Source organism: Balaenoptera borealis, assembly GCF_965194805.1.
Source record: "Balaenoptera borealis genome assembly, chromosome: 4".
In the NCBI taxonomy this organism is placed as follows: Eukaryota; Metazoa; Chordata; class Mammalia; order Artiodactyla; family Balaenopteridae; genus Balaenoptera; species Balaenoptera borealis.
In genome coordinates, this window is record NC_138861.1 from 5,708,230 (window position 1) to 5,729,552 (window position 21,323).

Sequence of the window (21,323 nt, forward strand, 5' to 3'; positions counted from 1 at the left end):
CTAAACTGCTGTGAGATTAGTCCAATGTCTGATTTCATCATTGTGAGGGTGGCATATCTTGAGAAACAAATCTCATGGCTACAATGTAGAGTGGCTGACTTTTACCAGTCAACGTACCATTTAGTTGATCATTTAATTTAGTATATTGAAACATTTTCCAGTTCAGTAAACAAAATAGATCAATAAATATGTGTTCACTTTTACTATTTGAAAAATACAAAATTATGCCTATAGAGAAGCAAAGAATTTATGAAATATGGCTCTTGTTCTTCAGACATCTAACTACAATATTTCATAGACATTAAACATCTAAAGGAAATGTGGTACGAAAATCAAATTAATAACGTCTAATAAAAATAACTAGTAATGCAGGATGCCTGAGGTGGAATTGATTACTGTGAGCTTCAGTGTTCATTGACACCTTCATGTAAAACATGGAACATGATTTGAGCCTTAGAAAAGGATCTGACTTAGATCAGCCAGAGAAAATGAGAGACCCCTGTCATGCTAGTACTCCTGTCTTGATGGTTTTAAGATTAATATGCTACAGAGGAAACTGCATTTAAAAAGGAATAAGGAATGAGCAGTAGAAATCATGTAAATAAATTGTATATCTGCAGGAAATTAAATAAATTGTAGCATCTTCTGACAATGTCATAGGATACCACTGTTAAAATGACTTTAATAGAGCTACATTTATCATCGTGGATAAAGTTTCTGAAGGAAATGTTGATTTAAAAGCATGGCTCATAAAAAGAAACGAAATTGAGTTATTTGTAGTGAGCTGGATGGACCTAGAGACTGTCATACAGAGTGAAGTAAGTCACAAAGAGAAAAACAAATACCGTATGCTAACACATATGGTAGCATGGAATTAAAAAAAAAAAAAAATGGTTCTGAAGAACCTGGGGGCAGACAGGAATAAAGACTCAGACATAGAGAATGGACTTGAGGACACGGGGGGGGGAAGGGTAAGCTGGGACGAAGTGAGAGAGTGTCATGGACATATATACACTACCAAATTTAAAATAGATAGCTAGAGGGAAGCAGCCACATAGCACAGGGAGATCAGTTCGGTGCTTTGTGACCACCTAGAGGGGTGGGATAGGGAGGGTGGGAGGGAGATGCAAAAGGGAGGCGATATGGAGACATATGTATATGTATAGCTGATTCACTTTGTTATACAGCAGAAACTAACACACAATTGTAAAGCAATTATACTCCAATGAAGATGTTAAAAAATAAATAAATAAATAAAAGCATGGCTCAAGTATGTATTGTACAACATGGGAATATAGCCAATATTTTATTTTAACTGTAAATGGAAAGTAACCTTTAAAAACTGTATAAAATAGCTTTAAAAATTAAAAAAAAAAGATAGAGGAAGATTATCGTTTCCTTCATGTACCTCTGAATTGCTTGACATGATAAAATAAATATGCATTACTTAAAATAAAAAAAAGCATGGGGTAATATACCACTTATATAAAGCTTACAAGAAATAAAGTTTATAATTTTGAAAAAGTAAATTGTAATAATCACTTATAAATATAAACAAAGCATAAAAAGGTATTAATTTGGAGAACTCATGAAAACCTATATGCAGAATGTGAATGTATAATTCTTTATTTCCGAGAGCACCAGGAAACAACATACTGTTGATTGAATTGCTGCTACAAATGAATGAATGAAAAGAAATGATATTTTCTTCCATTGTTAAATTAATTTCTAAAATGTTATTTCCATTTGGCCAAGTTTAAAAATGACACAGGTGTCAGATAATGAAATCAAATTTACTGATATATTGTATGGTGCAATAAAATGTGCTAAATGACTTAAAGATTAGTTAAAAGAGTCACGTCATGACTTGTCATAACTGCCTGAATTACGCTAAGGTGTTGTTTTGCAATTTTAAAATGTTATACTATTTTGAAGTGAGCTACAACTTAAGCATAATATAGAAGAAAACAATCATAAATAATACACATTAAGTGTAAAACTCAAGAAAACACCATCACCGATAAGAGTAAAACAACACAGCGAAAGAGATTAGATAAATTCCTTAATTTAAATGAAGTAAAATGTATTTTTAGAACATGTGGATTAACAAGTACACATGCAAATTGCAAAAGGTGCTTAAAACCTAATTAAGCTATCTTGAGAGTGCCCTCATGCTAAATCTTTAAGATCAAATAAGCCTCATTATCACATTAACCTTCTTTCCACTCTCTTGTTATACAAGTGTCATTACATTAATTAGTCGTTATACAGTTCTTTAAGTGCTGGCTACCTCATGAGTGTTTTGTAACATTACCCAGTCCTTGTATACACAGAAGTAGTCTAAGAAATATCACTCCTATCGACCCATGTAAACTAGTCCAGTAAACCATGTCAGACTAATTTAAATATGCCAGTAGATATAAGCAGATTGAAATTTTATAAAGAAAAATAATTTTGCAATATCAAAAACAAGACTTAGTACATTCATTTACACCTAAAAGTACATAAGCATGTTGACTTATACCATAAAAGAATTCTGGCTGAAAGAATATAGATCTGAGTCAATCGTAAGTGAATACAAAACAACAGTATCTGAGAATGAGTCATCTACCTGAGGAATTTGCCCCATCAGCAAAAGACTGCACACATCTCTGCTTCATGTAGAGAGGGCGGCATCTCTCCCTAGCCCTTACTAAGTCACCAAGCGGGAGGAGGACAAAGGATCTGCTTGGTGTGCTTTGAGAATGACTGGCCACAGTCAGCCTATCCCTTTTCATACTGTGGGTCTGTTCTGCTCTCTTGGCAACAGGAGATCATCAGGGGCCTCAGCCCTGTTTCCGTGCTGAGGTCTGGAGTGGTGTTATTTACTGATCTCCTAAATGCTCCACATCTGATGCTTTAGGAAACCTTAAGAAATTCACAGAGTACCTGTGATTGACACAGTCATATGAGGAGGGATCACAGATTTTGAAATGGCTCTAGTGTGTAACTTAGCTCTGATGGTATATGCCTTGGAACTGATTGTTTAAAAAATATACACTAGTGAAAAAGGTGGTTTCTATATGCTGTAGCTTCAGCGGGTAGCTTTAGGTCTTAGCTTTAAATATATGGGCTAGCTGGATTTGATCCCATTGGATGACTTCCTTCCATGAGTGAATAGCTGTGTTTATGCAGGAGAGCTGTGTCTCACAAACACAGACATTGGGAGGCAGGTTGCCCTGTGTATGGGCTGGCATGGTTCAACTTGGAACTGCACAGGTGCACTTTGGTCTGAAATTTCAATCACAGTGGAAGCAGGGGTAGGTCCTTTTTTCTGGATCAGCAAGTGACTTTTGCTATGTTTCTCAACCAGATCTGTAGGCAGCATTTTTGTGGGGTTTTTTCCTAATGCATAGGCAGCTAATTTCCACTAGTGTTACGAAGCATTAAGTGTAGGTTATTGCTTTAAATTATGAGTAGCAGCCCTAGGTAGGCAGTACTAAACTGCCCAAATTCCATTAACTACCTTTATTTACAAAGGAGAGCTCTTATAGAGATAAATTCTGTAAGGAAGGGTTTGTTCAAAGGCTCCCAAGGACCAGCCCACTACTATGTAGTAACAAGTACTCTGGTTTCCTTATTTGTATCAACTCTGGTCATGACTTTAGATTGCAGAGATCTACAATGTCTCTTCACCCTAAGAAAAAGTATATAGTCACAAAGAAATACAAAGTAAAAAGTACCCTATTTTAGAAAAATAAATATCAAGGGCTGGATAGGGAAACAACTCAATGAAAGTATTAAAAACTAATGCTTTAAAAGCAGTTAAAGCTTCATATCTCCACTGTGTCTAAGAAGGAGGTTTGCCCAGGGTGTCAAGGAGGACCTGATGTGCTTTAAAATACATAGTTTAATGTTTCATCAGGGCACTAGTAGTAGAAACTGAAAACAAAATAAAGAAAGAAAGTGATTAAGTTGGAGAGAAAGATTTACTTAAGAGAACATCTTAGAGGACAGAGAAGCCACCAGATATGAAAAGGAAAATGAAATCTTAAAGTCCATACACACATGCATACATATACACAGAAACACACACACATACATACACACAGATACACATACACATACATACACACACACACACACACACACACACACACACACACACACACCATGGAGAGGCAGCTCTGAGGACTAACTTCTCTTAAAGTAGGTTATCATTAGAAAATGAGGAAATGATTTACTTGTCTATTTAATAAAACCATTGGTGGTCTCCAGCAATCTGTCAGCAGAGGAGAGTGGAAAAATCTCAGAGAGCAAGCTAAAGTAACTCTTCAAAGGAATCCAGAACCAGGAACTAATGAGGAACAGTTATTCATCTATTAATGTGCATTCATTCAGCAAATATTTGGTGAGTCATAACTATATTCAAGGCACAGTTTTAGGCATGTAAAAGGAGAGAGAGAGAGAGAGAGAGAGAGAGGAAATCTCCAGTGAGGGAAGAACAAAAATGAACTATAAACATATTAGATAAGTATTTACCTTATTTAATTAAATTTAACATGTTATTATTTATATACCATTAACAAAGAAGAAAATGTTGCCCATTAATAGACACATTGTTTTTATAACCATATATTGTAGAATGTATCCCTATTTCAAATATGTTGAGATATGAGGAAAAAAATCAGTATTAATAGTATGCTAGGATGTACACAACTTTTTAGAAAGTAATAGTGCTGTCAATAAATAAAATTGAGAGGGACCAAAACTGTGGGAAGGCGAGGACTAATCATAATCTTAAGCTGTGTACTTTGAATAAGTCTTCCTTGAGAAAGGGACATTTAACCAAAGAGTTGAAAGTGGTTGAAACTAATCCTTGTGGGGATTTGGCAAAGTATCTTCAGGCAGGGGGAGTAGCCAATTGCGAACTGGTTTTATTTCAGGACAGAAAGGCAATGAACATTAATAGCAGCTGAGTGGAGTTTGCAAGAGGGAGGGGAACAGGATAGGAAGATACTGCAAAATCAGAACACTTATGGTTTTGACGTGCATTCAAGAGACTGGTTTTTAATCTGAGTGACACTGGGAGCCAATTTAGCATTTGAAGCAGAGACAGGATGTGACTTAACTTGAAAATGTGGAGTTGGGGATACACAAAAATAGGAATAATACTGTTAGGTAGGGTTACTAAAAAATAAGAATAATAGTTCATAAATCTCTATCAAGTGTTTACACAAATCGTGGAAAAATATGTTAGAAAGACAGAGGAAAAGTAAAAAATTCTCCTGGCATCCCTGGATGCATTTCAAAGTGACAGCTATTGAAGGTGCTCATGGAGCTGTCCTCTGTACCTAAGGGCACATGACCAGGCAATCTTTGGAATTAGGACTCTGAGGGAAAACACAGGCAAGATGAAACATACTAAAAGGACTCTAGGGAAGATAATGATGGATCATGTCTGAGCATAGGTGAGATACCATTCTAACGGGAAGAATTGCCCCTGGGTGGGATTATTCAAATCAGTAAGGAGAAGGCGGAAAATATTTGTTTGAACTGTGAATGCTTTTTTGGCAGACCCAGATGCAATATTTTCAAATCTCTCACGGTGACAGATCCCCCAGGACTATATATAAAGAAATACATGAGAACAAAAGTGTGTGGGCCAGAAAGCAGAGAGCAATAAAAAAGAAGGAAGACCCTTGTTTCTAGCACACTGCCCTACCAAAGGAAAAAGGAAAGAGCCAAATGAAGTGGCTGATCTCTCCTGAAAGAAATAATGGAACAATTAAGAACAAGAGAGCATGAGAAACAGGGAGAAATGTAGCAGAAATAAATACAGCACAAGGTCTCAAAACTTTCAAACTGAGGGCGTGAAACACCGTGGACCTCACGGGAGGTTTAGATCGGCAGCAGCCCCCAAAGGCACAGTCTCCAAAAACATTCATTTCATTTTTTGTTTCAGAATCAGCTAGAGGATATACGCCAGCTAAAACAGTGTGGGGCTTTGGTGTAATCCCTATGGATCCGGTTTCACAAAGGCAAGTAATTCCATCAGGGCACTGGGTCCAAAAACGCCTGTTCCCAAGGGCAGGGATGTCCCAAGGGCAATGATTGTCTTAACATTGTTTTTCTGAGAAAGGGGACCCTGTACGGTTTCCTCTTTCTCCCAGAAAGTTTATGAGTATTGGGCTCTTGTGGCAAAATCAGGCTAGATGTACGCTAAATGTACTCCCTCTTCTTCCTGAGCCCCGTCCGAGTTTACCTCTCTCAGACTCCTCTACAATAGAACGTACTAATTGTGAGTCCTGATAAGCAGCAAAAGTACTGTCTGCTACCACAAGGCCCGCCCTGTGAATCTCCCACATGATCCTTCACATGTGATCTCTTTCACTGTCTGTTAAACACAGACGATCCAGTGGAGGACTCCAAGGCCTTGGGGAACTATCTGTGGTGCTGAAGATATTTTCTCTCTTCAATTTCTATAGTTACCAGAAAATAAGACCCCTTTCATAGATGATGCAGCAGTATGAATTTACTGGAAAAATTTTAACGATTACTCATAATTTCTATACTTTATCTCATCACCAGGTAACAAGTAGTTCACAGACTGAAGCAAGGACATTCAGTAGCACCGTCTTATATGATATTATGGACTGCAGTGAGACTGATCCTGGATGTCTGCATGAAACAGAGCCCCCCATAAACGCACAGCTGGACTGCAGTAGAAATGAGAATCAACGTGATAAATAAAGGTAGGATGTTGGTTAAACTACTGGAATAAACAGAGCAACAGTACTGTCAGTGGCTTAATTAAGATATAAATCCTGATATGTGGTCATAAAGGGGTATGGTGGCTTCATAGTGTGGACATGGATTAAGCTGTTTTAACACAGAACCAAATACTTTGGCTTAAACAAGATATAAGACCTTGTAGGTGGCCAGATTGGGTAACTTGCTCACATTGCATACATGATGTATTCATTTCCTTTTGCTGCTGTAACATGTTACCATAAATTTTGTGGCGTTAAACAACACAAATTTATTTTCTTACATTTCTAAATGTCAGAAAACCAAAATAAGTTTTACTAAGGTGCCAGTAGGGTTGGTTCATTTTGGAAGCTCTAGGGGAAACTCCACATCCTTGCAATTTCTCATTTCTTGGGCCACTTATATTCCTTGGTCTGTTACTCACTCATCAAATCTCTCCAACTTCTTGTCTCTGCCATCACATCTCCTAATTTCTTCTTTGACTTCCTTGCCTCTCTTGTATGAGGACCTTTATAATTATACTTAGAGCCTACCAGAATAATATCCTTATCTTGAGAACCTTAACTTAATCACGTATACAAGTCCCCTTTGCCATTTAAAGTAGCATTCACGTGTTCCAAGGCTTAGGATGTGAATGGCTTTCATTAAGACATTTTCAGCCTACCACACCCAGGCACCTTCTATTTTAGTTCTTCTGCAAACATCAAAGCATGACTTTCTCCAAATTAAAAATAGCTCCCCAAGCTACCACCACCAGACCCATATTCCAAAAAAGCAGAAACAGTCAAAAGAGGAAGGGAAGGCACATAGCTTTCCTATTTTGGTCATAATTCAGACAGTAAATGCATTAGTTACCCTCACATTCCATTGGCCCCAAATGTGTCACAGGACAACATCTAGCTTCAAAGAGATCTGGGAAAAGTAGATTTTGGTGGGTGGCCTTAGGCCTGCTAAAACTGATCTTTTATTACTAAAGAAAACTAAAGAGAATTATTTGGAAGATAAAAATCAAGTTTTCTCCACATATAGTGACAAAATTAACCTATTTATGTGTGGGTTTGATCAATTAAATATAAGTTATTTAACCTTGGACAGTTGATACAGAAAGAGTCGTATCTTTCCACAGCAAAACCAACTTTTTTTTCTGTCATTCTCCTTCCTTCATATACTGCTGAGTGCCTGCTGTGGTTTTGGGCAGAATTAAAGTACTGAACTCTGAGAACAAAGAAGTATTACTTGGAATTTCTAAGTTTATTTGATATTTTCTTGATGTTGTCTACATTAGCCATATCCACTAACTTTCAGAACTTTTACAAATGAGGGTCACAAGAAAACATGCCTTTAACTAATGTAACCAATCAGGTTTTTAAGAATGATTCCTATGAGATATAAGATCATGGTGGAAATTAATGAGATAAACCCTCTGCCATAGATAAATAGAATACATAGGAAACAACAGTTATCAAATATTGGAAACCAGCAGCAGAGGACTATGATTCCTGAAATAAGGCAAAAAGAGAAAAAGTGGGATGAGCTGTAGACTTGCCTCAGCTATCAGCCAAAAGGCATTTGGTTGATATTGATGCAGAGAAGGGGAAGCAAAAAGTCTCAATGAACTAAAGATAAAGATATTGGAATTCAGGAAAGCTTGGCAGCTGGAATTTGCAGGACAGAGTACCAAAAGGGAGAGAAATACGTTGAGAAAGAGCTACAGGAATCTGAATAGGGGTCTTTGGGGGCTTTGGTTCAATGTATAGCATAACACTTCACAAAGTCAGGCAAAATTCGATTACTATAGCAAGAAATAAAACCAGGGAGCTATAATTCTAAAAGTTCCAAGAGCTTACATAGTGGTAGGTGACATATGAGTTGGATTAATCAGACTTCAGACTGGAGAGACTTAACTGAAAAACCAGATTGGAGAGCTCAGAGACTCCAGAAATAATGCATCCTAGAAGGTTAATGAAAAAATTCTAGTATAAAGGTTACTCTAGAAATAATCAAATAGAGTTTAAAAAACTCTAAAATATAAAACTGATACACAGGTAAATTAATGTCAAAACAAAAATCAATACTTCTCAAAAGTATCCAGCAAATCTCTCTCAACAATTTTCACCATCCAATTTAAAAATACTTTAACAGACATGGAGAGAAAATTAGACTCATATGCAAAAAAAAAATTAGTCAATAGAGACATACAATTTCAGAGATGATGAAATTAGCAAAAAAAATTTTTTAAATATCTGGTATGAAAAGATTGAAAGATTTAAAAGAAAACATGAAAAAATGGGGGATAAATGCAGATCATAAAAAATAAATGGTAGTCCTAGAGTTGAAAATACAATATCTGAAATAAATTTTAAAAATACTCTGGTTGGGATTAATAGCAGACTAGACATGTACAAAAAAGATTTGTGAATTTGAAGTCAAAGCAACAGAAACCATCTGTACTGAAGTACAGTAAGAACAAAGATTGAAGAGAAAAAATGAACAGAGTTTAGTGGTCTATGTGAAAATAATAAGGAATAACACATATCAGTAACTGGATTCCTAATGGAGGGAGAGAGCAGAATCTTGTTTGAAAAGAATTGACAATTTATTTTTCCAAATTTGTTGAAAAATGTATACCAAAAATGCAAGTTGAGCAATCCCTGCAGGATAAATCTAAGTAGAGAAAATGAAACCAAGGCATATCGTAATCAAATTGCTGAAACCCATTGAAAAGGAGAAAATTGTAAAAACAGAAGAGAAATAGAAAAAAAAAAAAAAAAAAAACTAGAAATAAGAGCGTTTCCATTAGAAATCATGCAAGCCTGAAGGTAATAGAATAACATGTGAAAAGTGTTGAAAGAAAACAAAAAGGAAAACTATCTGCTCCAAATTCAATATCCAGCAGAAATAATTCTTTAATGAAGAAAAAATTAAAATATCTTTAAATAACAAGGGCTGAGAAAATGTATCAGGAGCAGATCTGAATTTCACATTGTTAAATGATGTTTATTAGGCTAAAGGAAAATTCAGAAATTTGGATTTACATGAAAGAGTGAGGGGAATTAGAAAGGATAAATGTAAAAGTCTTGTTTTCTTGTGTGTTTTTTAAAATTCTTTGAAAGATATTTAACTATTTAAAGCAAAAATAACACAATGTATTATGAGGTTTATAACATATATAGAAGTAAAATGTTTGACAATATTACCACAATGAATGGAAAGAAGAGAGATCAATGTATACTGTATTAAAGTTCTTATTTTATATGTGAAGTGGTAAAATATCTGAAGATACATGGCAATACGTTAAAGTTGTATATTGTAAACAAAGCTTTCACTTACACCTTAAAATATCAACAAAAAGCCATAGCTAATAAGTTAATAGTGGAGAAAAAACAGAATTCTAAAAGTTATGTAATCCAACAGAAGGCAGAATACAAGGAAATAATGAATAGAGAACAGATGCAACCATTTGAAAACACAGCATGAGGGTACACTTAAATCCAGTGAGAATCAGCCCAGGAGAGAGATGTTAAAGTTCTCCCAAAACTATAAACTTCAAGAAACTCTTTCACTAAAAGGAAGCAAAATAAGAAATTAGGGAGGGACATGACTGTTTAGATTTTACTTGTCCTTAAAACTTTCAGACTTTCTTTAGACTTTATCTCACCAGGGCAGAAGAATTTAATTTTGGATATTAATTACTTTGGACTAATTTCATTGTAACTTTAATCTTTGAAGTATTATTTCTGTCCGGGAATTTAACAATTAGATTATCTATTAAAATGTGACCATGTCTATGCTCTCACTATTCTGTAATTGGAGTATCTTGATATCATGATTCAATCTAATTGCAGAAGCTCTGAAGAGCTCTGTTAAACAGTTAACTGCACATAATTTAGCATGGGAAATAATAGAAAGAATCTTTAGGCCTTGGAGTTAATGAGGTAATGTACTGTTCTATCATATTTAAAAACCTTCTGGAAGCAAACATATAGTGCCCACAGTAGCTCTCAGGGGGGGAGATACAGAAGGGAAGCAACAGTCATTAAGTTAAGGACACCCCTTAAGTATGAGTGTCCCCAAATTCAGCTCTAAGGACACCCCTTAAGTATGAGTGTCCCCAAATTCAGCTTTCATCCCCAAAGTCATGTTCAGATGGTTGATTTGGGAAGTGATCCCAGGAAGCACAAGTTAAAGAATAGGAAAAGTACTACAGAGAAAAGAAAAATAGCACAAAAAAGGGTTAATTCCGGTGAGGACACTCTGAGGAATCAGGTACAATGCACCTGAGAATCTTCCCACTGAGGAGCGGGTGCTGGGCTTCTTACCCATTGACTCATGTCTCTCATTGGTTAAGGACTGTCCCTGGGGGCATTCAATCCCTGGCACAACTGGGCTACCTGAAGTGAGGCTGATAAAGCTTCTTGTGTCAAATAAAGCCCTAAGGAGAGTGGAAGAGAGACAAACTCCTGCATGACCAGCTGTCAGGGGATGTCCACCACAGCTGAGGAGGCCCGAGTGGGGCTTGGCGCAAATCATCAAGATTGAGGGCAAAACTGATTTGATGCATGTCTTATCTCAACCCCTGAAGAAATAGCCACTCCCTGAGATCCCTATATGCTTATTTTAAAGTCAAAATTAAGAGAATAAAGCTGGAGAATCTGAGGAAGGACACATACTCCTGCTTCACATGTTTCTGGGGAATCAAATTGCTGGACCAGTAGTTCTCCAACTTTATCATCAGTCATCAGGTGGGTTTATAAAACACAGATCATCCTACCTCATGACCAGATCCTCTGATTCTGTAGGTATGCGTGAAACCTGAGAATTTGCATTTTAAAAAAAGAGACAAGTGAACTTATTTATACAACAGAAATAGACCTACAGACATAGAAAACAAACTTATGGTTGCCAAAGGGGAAAGGGGATGGGAGGGATAAATTAGGAGTTTAGGATTAACAGATACACACTACTGTATATAAAACAGATAAACAACAAGCACATACTGTATAGCACAGGGAACTATACTCAATACCTTGTAATAACCTATAATGGGAAAAGAATCAAAAAAGAATATATATATGTATATATGTATAACTAAATCACTGTGCTGTACACCTGAAACTAACACAACATTGTAAATCAATTATATTTCAATAAAATGTTTTTAAAAAATAAAATAAAAATTAAAATAAGTTGCTCATGCTACTTGCTCAAAAACCACAGTTAGAGAATCACTGAGCCAGAGTGACCCTCAAAACTTCTCTCTCATCCTTTAGTAACTCACAGTGGGAAGAAGAGAGAGGAGGCACTCGGCCTTTTGCTTCCTGCTTTCCGGACCTTACTGCCTGCAGGAAGGTTATATTCCCATTTGTGCTTTGTCCTTGCTGGAAGCTTAGCAGGGAAGAAAGGCTGCCTGAAACTGGAAGTTCAGTTCTATGATGCATGAAGCAGGCCACTGTTGCTCCAGACTTAAGCCACTTTCTCTAAAAAGCTTTATCAGTAAGGAGATGATGCTTTGATGTCTATATGGCTAGCTCCAAATGATGTTTCCAAATTCTGAAGGAGAAAAATAGAGGTGTTCTACATAGACATCCTATAGAACCAGAAATTTTGTGCAGCAGTTTCTGACATGAGTAGAAAAACAAATCCACTTGATATTATGTGTGAGGTCTTAAACAATAAAGGAGGGAGAAATAATGGCATGCATATGGTTTTTTTTTTTTTTTTTTTAATATGGACGAGCTTTCTGCCCAGAGGGCAGTGTAAACACTGAATGACTTTTAAACTTTCATACATTCTGTATTCTAAGCTGAAGATCTAAAGCCGATTTGCTTTATGTAAAAAGAAAAAGAAAAGCAGGAAATGAATTCCACTGGTAGAGTCAAGCTCCTTTGATTTATACATAATGTTTCTTCTGACAAGGACACAGAAGCACTCTCATATTTCAATAATCTAATTTTGCATTGCTTGAAAAGAAAAAAGGGCTATTGATAGACTTTTATTTGGCTCGCACCCAGGGATATTTAAATAGACTTTGCACTTCAAAAACACTCTTTAACAAATTCCAATGACTTGTGGTATTTGCAGAGCTTTTTATGGTAATCAATAATATATTTTATTTGTATAGCTAATTGACAAATTGTTAAGATAAATATGTTAAATTCCCTGTGGAAACCTGATTTTCTAAAGGTCTTTTTAACCTTTTCTGCAAAGTGGATAGAGTTTGAAAAATGAGTTAAACTAGTTTTAGAGATTTATTGGGTCCATAAATGTGCTATTTGTCTACCTAATTTGCATTTTCTCGCATGTTCATTGTATTTTTCAGTGTCACAGCTCCTTCTCAACTATTCTTTTGTTATTGGCCTATAACTGTTCTGAGTGACCTCAAGTTTACTATACTTATTTATACACAAAGCATACATTTAAAGTTATTATGCCAAATATAAACAATATAAAACCAAAGGAAAGGGAAACACCAAGAAAAGCGACAAATCACTTATTTAGCAAATGACTTGTAGGGCTGCTGTTTTATAGCTAATTCTACCATTTCTAAACATTTTATTATGAAGTGATAAACACAACTAGTTACCTACCCAGTATTTATTCTCACCTTCCTCCCTTCTTCCTAAATAATTGAACGTTTCATTGTTGTGAAGGGCAAACACCAAGGTCAAAGAAGCATCTTTAACAATCTCTGCATTTAGAGGGTCAATGGCAGTTATTGTCGGCACTTCCTTTAAAGTTCTTTTAAAAGTGGGCTCTCAGGTGTCAGGCAGTATTTTTCCTTCCTCTTGATTACTTTTTCCCTGCTGAAATGTGAAAATGATGGCTGGAATTTTCACCTCCATTCGGAAAACATTGAGAAAGGAAAGAATGTTCTAACCACCCATAGTGGAAGCATAGGATAATGATGACATATTGTGGAGTTGCCATCCTGAGCCACTTCATCTGGACTTCTTTTATGCATAAGAACACCACACCGGTATCTTCTTTATGCCCCTGTTATTTGGGGTGTCTGTTACAGCAGCTGAAGATAATCTCTTACCGATCCATGCATAATACATTTTCTACCCAGGTTTTTGGCTTCTTCAAATAGGTTTAAATATTAAAAATGATCCTTGAAATACACTTATTGTCTTCCCTAGTTGATAAAAATGAAGTAGAACAAGGTTGGTTGTTTTTTATTGGTTGTGGTTGAATTTGATGAATTAGTGTTAGTCTAAACTTCATTCCTCCCTCTCAGCTAAGGCAAGAACTGGCAAGTTAGATTTAGAAGAACAGCTGGGCTGTCTAAACATCTATCAAATCTCAATGGTCCATATACTCCTTTATATATGCTTGACCTAAATAAAAGTATTTCTTATAAACAGATATTGCCAGATGCCTTAAGAAAATGCTCTGAGGGACGGTTTTGCATTTCTTTCTCTCTAGTACCCCATTCTAGTAGTATTTGACCAACTTGGATAACCCAGTCAGTTTTTCACTTCGTTTCTCATTTCCCATGGTCTCACTTCTTTCCTTACCTACAACTTTCCTTACCTTACCATTTATTCTGTGTTCCATCATTATAATCATTCTCTTGTAAATGTACTTAAATTTATAATGTCTGTCTCTCTCCTACTTACTCATCTGACAAAATATGATGTTGGTAAGCCCAAATCTCTTCTTTCCATGATTACAAATTCGCAGCCAACCACAACAGAAAGAAAACATACTAATATATATCATCTCAAGAACACCCAAAGATCTGCCCAACATTCCAACTACATACTGCTATTTTTATAACCCCACCTCCCTACAACTTTTCTCCTCAAATCACTAAAGCTCTCACAAACTGCCCACTTTCAATAGTTGGTACAGTAAGTCCCCTACATACGAACCTTCAAGTTACGAACTTTCAAAGATGTGAATGTGCATTCACATGTCCAATCACATAAGTTAGTTCAGGTGTCTGGCGTACATTGTCACATAAGTGCATCCTCTACAAGTAGTTGTGCTTTTATGTACTTTACTGTACAGGACTGTATACAGTACAGTATCTTTATTTCAAGATCAGAATGTCTGGAAGCAAGTGTAAAAGCAGCGGTGAAGTGGCTGGTACTGCTAAGAAGAACCAGGAATAGGAGGCCCAGGGAAAGGATGAAGAGAGACAAGAGGAAGAAGAAGTAACCAAAGAACTGAAGAGATTCATGATGCAGGAAATGGCAAGGGGATTTTCTTTATCTGAGGAGACACTATTAGTTTTTGAGGCATGGGACCTGAACGTATAATGGTACATGAAGGTCGCAGCAGCCGTTCAGAATGCAATCCAGTGCTACCGTGTCATCTATGACGAGAAAAAACTGCTACTACCCAGACATCACTGGATCATTTTTTCAAGAGGGTAGATAGAATTTAATCCAGCAAGGAACTAGAACCTGTGCCATCCACATCAGGCGTGAGTGGAATTGCAGCTTTCCCTCTGTCTCCTACTGCTGACCATCCTTCAGCTCTACCATCTCCCACCTCCTCTCCCCCCTCCAGCCAGTAACTCTTCTTTCCTGTTCACTCGATGCCAGCCCCTGGATGCCAGCTGTTGTGCTGTACTACTGTACTTTCCAAGGTGCTGTACTGTAAGATTAAAACATGTTTTCTATTTTTTGTGTTGTTTTTTATGTATTATTTGTGTGAAAAGTATTATAAACCTATAAACCTATTACAGTATGGTACTATATAGCCGATTGCGTTCGTTGGGTACCTAGGCTAACTTTATTGGACTTACAAAAAAACTGGACTTATGAATGTGCTCTTGGAATGGAACGCGTTTGTATGTAGGCGACTACTCCTCATGACACTGAAATAATCAAAGCAATGCAAAGAGGATTTCCTCATGCTCTCACCCTGAGCATCTGCTCCCAAACTGTCTGTCCTCCTCCCCGTTTCAACAGATTAACTATCAATCTTCCAAAGAACAGCCCTTCCATTTGTGTACTAGATTATATCAACTTTTTAAAGACTTGATTACTGCAATTTTCCCCTTTTTCTCTTATATGAGCTGCTTTTCATTTTTACTGGATTATTCACATCAACATAAAAGATAATCACGTCTACAAAATGAAATTCCCTCTCTTGACCCCAAGTGACTCTCCACTTACTGCACAGTTCTCTCTATGTTCACTTTCAACAAACATAATATCCTTGTTTCTCTTTCCAAACCCCATCCCTTCACAAAAACATTTATACCAAGGATTTCAAAGCAGATTAAATGCAGTAGGAGGTAATAGGAAGAGGTTGGTTTTACTCCCAGGTTTAGGGATCTCTGTTCCTGGGAAAAGGAAAGCACCAGCGCTCAGTCTAGGCAATCACCGTTAATAGTGAATTCCTCTTAATTAATTCATAATGCTAAGCCTGAAGGTGGACGAGAGGCAGCACTGTTTCTGAGACCTCATTATTCCTTTATTCTCATATTCCATCTTCAGAAAAACCTGAGATCAGAGTAAATAGTTAACACGCAGGAAGGATGGAATAGGGACACCGCATTTCCCCAGCACCACTCAAGGCACATCTTACAACATAAATGCCTGCAGTTCGGCTCAAAGCCCTCTTCCTGGGCTTTCCAGCTGGAGCATGGCAAATGAGTGAGTTATGTAAGAAACCTCCATCAGACGTGAACGGGGAGCAGACCCTCAGAAGAGATCCATTTAGAATGGCTCTGACGCTCTACCGTGCATCACAATTACCTGAGAAGCTTATCAAAATGCAGATTTCAAATCAAATTTCCAGAGAGTGCTGTTGAAGTCAGGTTCTAAATTTTTGATATTTTTTCCTGTGGTTCTGATGCAGGTAGAACATGTACCTTGCACTGCTCTACAAACTAGCTAGAACTCTAGTGTGGTAGGTACTTAGACTGGACAAACAAGGGCTAGAAGTGAGGATGAGAGATAAAAGACAGAACTTTTGGTTAGCCAAGCACAAAATTGGAGAATCTTTCTCCTTAACTTTAAAAAACAAACAAACAAACAAACAAACAAAAAACACCTCAAAGCATCAGTTTTGTCAATTAGGCCATTAGCCAGTAAAAATCACCACAAAGAGGGAGACAAGGGCCAGGCTGGCTACAACCACCAGTTCGCCATGGACGCAGCACCCAGATAGGGAACAGCCCACACACACTCCTGTCCTGTCCTCCCAAGACTGTGAGTCCTCTGGGACAGCTGCTATCTCTGAACATCCAGCTCCAAACATCTGGGACCACTGGGAACAAGCCTCACCTCCTTCACACTTTGTCTGTTGTATTCACTGGTTTCCGTGAAAGCCAGTTTCCAAGCCTTGACCCATGTCTAGCTGACAGATGGGTTTGCGCCAGAAACCAAAACCTAAATCTGCTTCTGTGGAGTGTCAACAATACTCAAACTTTGCCAGAGCTGCTCCAAGTCTTTGCTCAAAACGCTCCAACCCCACTTTTAGCAGAAGTTAACATAAATCTTTAAGTTAAAGGGTCCAGAGATAAGAAAGGAAGCTGCCAACAAAAAAAAACAAATGGAACTAGCTGGGACCAAGAAGGGAATAAATCTGACCTCCAACAGACCCTCAATCCCATTGTATGCTGATTTTCCTAATCAGTATATTAAGTGACATGCCTACCTGGTGGCCATGACTGGACACTAAGGACCAAAAAAGGATAAAAAGGGGGTGGCACCCCTCTCCCTCAAAAAAGCACTGCCCCTTCCCCAGTAGGCTAATGCATATAACTCCCCATCATTAGTCTCATTCCTCCTCCGTTTGTCTTCACTCTTTAAAATTAAATTCCTCTTGCCAGGTAGGCAAGAAGTTGATCTGGGAACTTAGTTCCTGCTTCTCCATTCTTTGGTCACTGAATAAAGCTTGTGCTTTGTCAATTTCAGCTGCAGCTTCATTATTAGCTGCTTGAACAAAACAGAAAAAGAACCTTCCCCTAAAGAATCCAAAAAAAAGAGTGTATATATGTATATGTATAACTGATTCACTTTGCTGTACACCTGACACTAACACAACATTGTAAATCAACTCTACTCCAATAAAAATTAAAAAAAAAAAAACAAGAACCCTGCCCTGCCGGGTAGGGGGAGCAGAGTCTATATGACTTAATTCGGTAACAAAACCATAAGCTCCCCAACCTTTCCAAACTTTTTTTCCAACATTTTCTTACTTGATTTCCAGGACACCTATTTCCCATCACAGGGTTCTCATTCTAAGTTTTCTTTACTCCAATTGTTAGCCTCAGCTCCAAGGCTCAATTCTCTAACTTCAAATCCATCTATACTCATCCTAAGATGACTTCATAAAGCTCAGATTTATGGCTTTAAATACAGTCTATTCAAACTGATATTATCAAAATATTCAACTTTAGGCTGTCACTCTGATCTCCAAACTTATAAACTAAACTACATACTTGAACTGCATCTGGATAATTGTATTGAAGTTAACTTGTCCCACAAAAAGAAGAAAAACATTAATCTCACTCAGTCTCTAAATATGCTTCTTCTCCATTGCAGTTCATGTCATGGCCATATATCTAAATACTTCCTTCATATTCCTTGGGTTCATATGTGTAAAGCTCTCTTCTCAAACTCGCATGCCATTCTTCAGATCTAATTTCAAAGTATATCCCAACTGTAACCACATTTTTACCTCTTCACCATCAACATTTTAAGCCATCTTTACGTCTTCTCTAGACTATTAAAATCGATTTTTAAAAACTGATCTCAGTGCTTCCAGTCATTTTAAAACAAATCAGAACCTGCCACTTCATGCACTAAATGCTTTGATGGCTTCTGGTTACAATAAGAATAGGAATCCAAGTATATAACTAGGTCTCCAGGGCTCCATGTGATCTGACCACAGGCAGCCTCTTCAATGTCATAGCCGCCACTCTCCTCTTAATTCATTCCAGTCACACTAGCCACTTTGCTGTTCCTACAGAAAGCCAAGTAAGTTTCTGCCTCCTTTTTGTAAACCATAGAGTAAATTAATGTATATATGTGTATGGAAATTAATTAGTGTGTATTAATGAATCATACATACAATCCTATTATCAATTCAACTAATTAACTAAAATGTGAATTAAGTCAGAAATAAAACAAAGCACTGATTGTAAGATTGATATCAGCCTACTTGGCCAATGCTCATAGCCATTAAATTAATTATTCAGATTATAAAACTTTGTACATAAATAAGTTTTCTATATCACTAATAAGATCAACTAAACATCTGATCTAACTAAAATTTTTAAATGCTTAATTTTTTCAGTTTCTAAAATTTATACAGTTGCCTAATTGTTGGTATTCTAAAGTTGAAAAAATAGTTTAAATTTCCTATGCTTTAATTTTCCAGTCAGAATGAGTTACTCTGTAATGTTTCATGATGAGAAAAGTGGTACAAATTTATTATATTTACTTACTCACTTTTTTTTAATTGGAAAGGTTTTACATTAACAGTAAGTCCTGAAACTCAAAATGAAGCCTTCCTAGTCAACTGTGATAGTCTTTGCATACCTACTGAAGCAAAAAGCAATTAAAACACCCCCACATTTCTTACCATTAACTTGAAAGATGTGAGTCTGATAGATGTGTTCATAGCCCTCTGCATAGCAGGTGTAATTGCCCATGTGAGTTGTGGTGACCTTGGTAATATATAAGGATCCATCATCTCCAAAGTCCTATAGAAAAAAAGTAAAATTAAATAAAATTAGCTGTTTTTACTTAAAATGTATTTCAACAATTCACTTTTTAAAAAAATGTACTCAGGAGCAAAGTAAATTAAAATATTACCTTTATCAAAATGATCACTGTTAGTTCTATAAAGCTACAAGATTTTATAGGCTGTAATTACTATTTTCTCAAGACAAGTTTTGTTTAAAAAGTATAATCTCAGTATTTATTTGAAATATATGAGCTTATATAAAACAACTGAATTTTCACATATTTATTCTAATTCAGTTTACATTTTAATGAATACAGGTATAAAATATTTTTCTTATTTATAGCTAACACAAATATCTCTTAACTACATTCTTCACATTTTTAATTGTCTATTAAGTTTTATATCCTTTAATTATATCTTTACCTAGGAAAAAAATATTAAAACAGTGTGGTTTCAGACATAAAATTTATAGCCATATCAGTAGAACAGGATTTTTTAAGCCTCCCAGAAATAATCAGTACATTAGCTAAAATAACCACGGCATTTCAAATTTATGGGGGGAAATGCATAACCATTTTAGAAAAAAGATCAAAAAATCTTGTGCTGTTTATCAAAATCAAATCCAAGAAGCACCTCTGGAAGAGTAAAGACCAGAAAATCTTCTCTTTCATAAAGGGAATGAATACACTGGCAAAAATTGTCATAATCAACTTATTCAGAACTTCAGAAATAGACAAAGGCTCACACCAGCGCACACAGCATTACTGGAAAAAGTGGCTGAATTTCAGCAAGGACAGCGAGGCTGGTGGCTTCCCTCTCTTCAGAGCTACATGGAAGCCTTGGACCACCAGCTTTGTAACTCTGCTAGCAGTGAAAACTATCATCCTAGCAGACCCCGGAGAGAGAAGAACGGGTTTGAAGCTCCTCCAAGACCTCATCCTCAGAGAATCATCACAACCTGACCTACATAGCAGCTCCCTGAAAATTTCCATTTTCATGAATTCTTTTTATTTGAGCAAGACTTAGAGTTGAGTCCATATGTTTCTGACTCCATATGTTTCTGACTTTACCTATATTCACACCATGTGCATTTCTGTTGAAAATAGCTTCCCTCTAACTGATACTCACTACAGATTAATTACAATCAAAAAAACGACTATGGGGCTATTGAATCTGGACCTCAGAATAATGAAAATGTTCTCCCAGTCAAGAAAGAGAGAGACAGAGAGAAGAAGAGAGAGAAAAAGAAACGGGGGAGAAGAAGAAGAATGAGAATAAGGAGGAGGAAGAGGAGAAGCAGAAGGACGCTGGGGAGGAAAGGGGAGGGAGCTTCGGGGGAGGGAGGGGGAAGAGGAGGAGGGTCAGGAGGGAAGGAGAAACAGACTGTATGTTCTGGCCATCAGCTTATTTAGCTGATGAATAATATTTTCTTAATGATTATCAAATAAAAGAAAATTCCTCAACATCATATTATATGAGATTGATCATACCACATTTCTGCAGCTCCCAGGGGCATCTCATGGACTTACAGGAAAAGCCTCATGCCCTGCACGTTAGGGGAGAATTTGGAGATTAAACCCGAACAAGGACGTCACTGAGTAACACCAATGTGTGATAGTATCCCTTGCATCACCACGGGCTACCATTAGAAACAGGGCTCCTGGGTGAGCACTTAGGCTAGAGAACAGAAACACCAAACAGAAAGGCCAGGCTGTCCCTCAGGTTAACATTAAGGCAGGTAGTTGACACACAGCTGGGTATAATATGAGAAAAAGCCAAACCTCTGCAGAAATCAGTTCAGGATGATTAGAGTTAAAGAAATTTTGAGAAAGGCTATGAGCCAAAAATAATTCTTGATAACCTGAAATATAATAGCAAGATACCTAATGAGCATAAGGCAGACAAGAACACAGGACATG

At 36.8% G+C, this 21,323-nt stretch overlaps 1 protein-coding gene across 8 annotated transcripts in view; it reads right to left on the reverse strand.

Annotated features, from left to right (window-relative positions):
* Positions 1-21,323, reverse strand: part of FSTL5 (follistatin like 5) — a 771,595-nt gene that overhangs the window by 176,938 nt on the left and 573,334 nt on the right. For all 8 annotated transcript variants that reach the window (XM_082391660.1, XM_082391659.1, XM_082391666.1 and 5 more), the window contains one exon: positions 19,300-19,420. In XM_082391660.1, the coding sequence (XP_082247786.1) occupies positions 19,300-19,420 (121 nt within the window). The remainder of the gene's footprint in view (positions 1-19,299; positions 19,421-21,323) is intronic.